Source organism: Solanum tuberosum, unplaced genomic scaffold (assembly GCF_000226075.1).
Source record: "Solanum tuberosum cultivar DM 1-3 516 R44 unplaced genomic scaffold, SolTub_3.0 scf00013, whole genome shotgun sequence".
Taxonomy (NCBI): Eukaryota; Viridiplantae; Streptophyta; class Magnoliopsida; order Solanales; family Solanaceae; genus Solanum; species Solanum tuberosum.
Genome location: NW_006238940.1, coordinates 789,988 through 793,963, shown reverse-complemented (window position 1 = coordinate 793,963; position 3,976 = coordinate 789,988). Strand labels below are relative to the sequence as shown.

Here is a 3,976-nt window from a genome sequence, read left to right as displayed (position 1 = left end):
GCTGGTGGAAAGATGATTTTGGGGGAGGAGGGGTTGAGGATCGGGTGGTGGGGAAGATGATTCGGGTGGGGGGAGGGATTGCTGGAGAAGATAATCTAGGGTGGGCAGTGTGTTATTTTTTGTTTTTTGACTTATTTGGGTTTAAAAAATGACATATGTCATTGGCTGATTGACCCTTTTTTTTTCTACTCAAAATTCATTATTTAGAAATTATTTTAAAAAAATATGCCACATGTCTTCATTTAAATTGCCACTTTGACATGTTATCGGTGAGTGTGTTACACACGCCTTACATATTTGGCTGATTGTCAAAAATGACACAATGAAGCATGATATGAGGTGTCTAAAAGGAACAAAATCTAATATAGGTGTCTAAGTGAAAATTAGTGCCAACTTTAGGTGGCCGCCGATGGGTTAGACTTTTAAATTTGAAATTCGATTTATATGTATCGATTAAAAGAGAGTTGCTTTTGTTTTCTGGACTTAATTTTTGAGGAGCTAAAAGCAAGTATCCACCCCTTTCCGTATGGCCTTAAAATATAAAATTACATATCTAATGGTCACACCCAGACCTATGTTGCTTGGATGTAGTAAGTGCTTAATGGAATAGTTGATGTGCAGGAAAATTGGCCTGGACACCGCTGTTGTTAAAAAAGAAGAAAAAAGGATATCTTTCTTGAAATGGAAGGAAATTGCCCTAACCCAAGGGTGTGACTTAGTGGTCAAAGAAGTGGTTGAGAGTCACGAGGTCTCAAGTTCAAATTCCAATGGAGACAAAAACACTAGGTGATACTTTCCATATGTCCTAGCCTTGGTGGAAAAAGTTACCTGGTACCTAATGTTGGTTGGAGGTGAAAGGTATCCCGTGGTATTAGTCGAGGTGCGCGATAGATGGCCTAGACACCATAGTCATTAAAAGAGGGAAGGAAATTGCGCTGCCAAAAAGAAAAGCAATCTTTGCAAAATGTTTTTTTTGATGACTCATGATATTGAACAAATCCATATGCCTTTGCGACGAGGCATTTAAACTTCTTAGGCATCTAATAGGGGCTCATGATCACTATTACCAACATTCTTAAGGAATCTATCGTTGATTGACGAAAAGAAGGATAAATAGATACTCCTTCTGTTTCGATTTGTTTTTTTTTTACTTTCCTTTTTGGTTGTTTCAAGAAGAATGCCTCTTTCCTAATTTGACAACTCTTTGATTTCAACATCCCACATGGCATATTTAAGACTACAAGATTAAAAGGCATTTTGGTATGTTAGCCATATCTTAGTTTAGGACCACACGATTTAAAAGTCTTCTTTATTTTTTATACTCCGTGCCAAGTCAAACTAAGACAAACAAATCCAAACGAAGGGAGTAAAAGAGTTAATGGTATATGTGGAAGTGGTCTAGAATGGCCACCTTAAACTTGAATGGATAAGAGGCAACATGTGAAATCAACATTGAATGGATGCATGTTGATTATCTCACACTTCATGTTGAAGTTCTACAAGCATGTTGAAATAATCGATCTTAAAGGCAGTCAGACTTGACCTCTTGAACAATGGCAATAGGATATTCTACTATGTTGGAATGTTAGGGGTATCAATGATGTGAAGAAGAGGGACACGGCGAGTATTGTATTACGGAAGTGGAATGTAAATACTGTATGTTTGACAGAGACAGGGTATCAATCAATCTTGTATCAATCAAAATGGAAGATCAAGATGGACAAAATAGGCTGATTGAAAGCCCTATCAAAGTTTGATGACAAAATTTCCTATTTTGTTTAATTGTTCCATTAATAAGAGAGGTACTATTGCGGAATTTTGTTCAAACTCAGTTTGCCAGTAGACTTCAGAAGGAATTTGAATAACCAGGAGCTAGATCTGGACAGCCAGCCAGTAAATAATAGATATTCTCAGTTGAAACTTGTTACAACATGCTGATAAAGGAAACATATTATTGAGATAATACTTGGTGTTGGAAAACGATTTGGAAGTCTCAAGCTCCATTTAAAGCAGCATGTTTGCGATGGACTGCTACAAGGGAGGCATGTCTTACTCAAAATAATTTGTAGAGGGTTTGGGGTGGAGGGGTGGGGGATTACTTTGTGTGACAGATGCTAGTATGCTATTTATGTGAAAGAAGACCAGGAAACAGTTGAACATCTATTCCTGCATTGCAGATTTTCTAGACATTGTTGCGAATTGTTTCTCAAATATTTGTGGCATTTCGTGGGTGTTGCTTGAAGATGTAAGGGGTCTGTTAGAAATCTGGCAATTTCAAAAGGGTTCCTAGAGGATCAAAGCAGATTTGGAAGACTATTTCACTTTGCATCTTCTGAACCTTATGGCTGGAAAGGAATAAGGCTTGTTTTGAAGGGCAGAAGACTCACATATCTATATTCAAGAATACCGAGACAAGATGAACTATGCCTTCACATACAACTAACTTGCTAAGCTGTTGGATGAAAGGAGGGAGGAAGCAAGAGTCAGAAGAAGTGGTGGAGGATAATCCCACAGTATATCTGATGGACAGTTTGGAGAGAAAGCAATTGGAGATGTTTTGAAGATAGATCCAATTCAATTTAAAAAGTCAAATGGAATTGTATAGTGTCTTTCTACTTTTGGTGTAAAGAAATAGGACTAGAGGATTTAGACCATTTTGTAGAATTATCAAGATCCCTATAAGTATTTATTTTCCTCTTTTTCTTGTAAATAACACTTTTTGATGGTCTCCAGTATGTCTCTTAATGCCGAGGAAACATCGTTACCAGTTTTTTTTAAAAAGATTCAAGCATAAGTGTTTGCACAATCTTTATGTTTGGTGTAGTATCGATATGTTAGTTAGCCTAGATGAGTACATGGATTTTCTTGATTGTTAGATAGGAAAGAGTAGCAGTTTGTCCGCTCGGTCTCTTTGTATCTTTCTGTACTATCTTGGTACTCTTTCAATAAAACTTTACCTTAATAAAAAAAGAAAAGAAATGTACACATTAAACCTTCTTGTGATCCAGGGAAGGGCCATTTAACATATATACGGAAGGCATATATATGCAAGCTTTAGTTATCTTCCTTTGTATCTTATAAAGTGTATTATGGTAGACTTATAAAAAATAAAAAAGTGTATTCTGGTAGATCCCATTTTCAGGTTTCTATGATTTGTTCAGTAAATGTTGATTTACAGCTTCTATCTTCAGAACTCAGTATCTGATTTGTTGAATTTATTTGGCCTAAACTTCTCGCAGATAAGAAGATAGATGGAAGATCACGTATTGAAAGAGATGCTGACAACCAACAGCTGATGCAGTTAGAAGAGAAGGACGTTGTATCATCTGTAGCAACTGTGCTTTCTGACCTCTGTGGTCCAGGAGAATGGATGCCAATGGAGAAGCTTCATGCTGAGGTAACTTCAAATTTATAAATCTCGTCACAGAAAAACCAAAACATTATTAACTAAAGACTAAACTACAAGCAAATGGAAAAGTTCATCTTATAAGTTTCTCCCTCAGTCGATAGCAATTATTTCATAGTCCAGAAGGAAATTTTGTTTAGGCCTATTAGGTTGGGCAATGGGCCAGGAACTTTTGAGGTCCTATTTGTTTGTATCTTTTTCCTTGAAAGACAATTCTGTTGCATGTGTTGGATGATGTTCTATGCTGATGTTCTGCAAATGCCTATGATGTTTCTAGGGGCACATATCTTTCTTGTTTTACTGTATTGGTAGTACTGATCAATCAGTGTTTGGCATATTTCTCTAGTCATGAACTAAACTCAGGGTATAAATTTAACATCTTATTTCTCCGGGTTCTTCTTAAACAATATTTAGGACAAAGAAATTATTTTACTGCCTTAGGTTATCAAACTGTTTAGCTCTATGTTTGATGCTGCAAGACATATTCCTCACTTTTGTTGCTTCCTCCTTACCTTATATCTCCTTTATTTGTCTTGAATATTTTGGGAATTTTCTTCTTTTTTTTTTTGT

General features: G+C 36.3%; 1 protein-coding gene across 1 annotated transcript in view; it reads left to right on the top strand.

The window, feature by feature from the left end:
- LOC102595153 (FHA domain-containing protein FHA2-like) overlaps positions 1–3,976 on the top strand; it is a 13,481-nt gene that overhangs the window by 5,590 nt on the left and 3,915 nt on the right. The window contains exon 2 of the mRNA XM_006339952.2: positions 3,240–3,397. Coding sequence (XP_006340014.1) covers positions 3,240–3,397 — 158 coding nt within the window. The remainder of the gene's footprint in view (positions 1–3,239; positions 3,398–3,976) is intronic.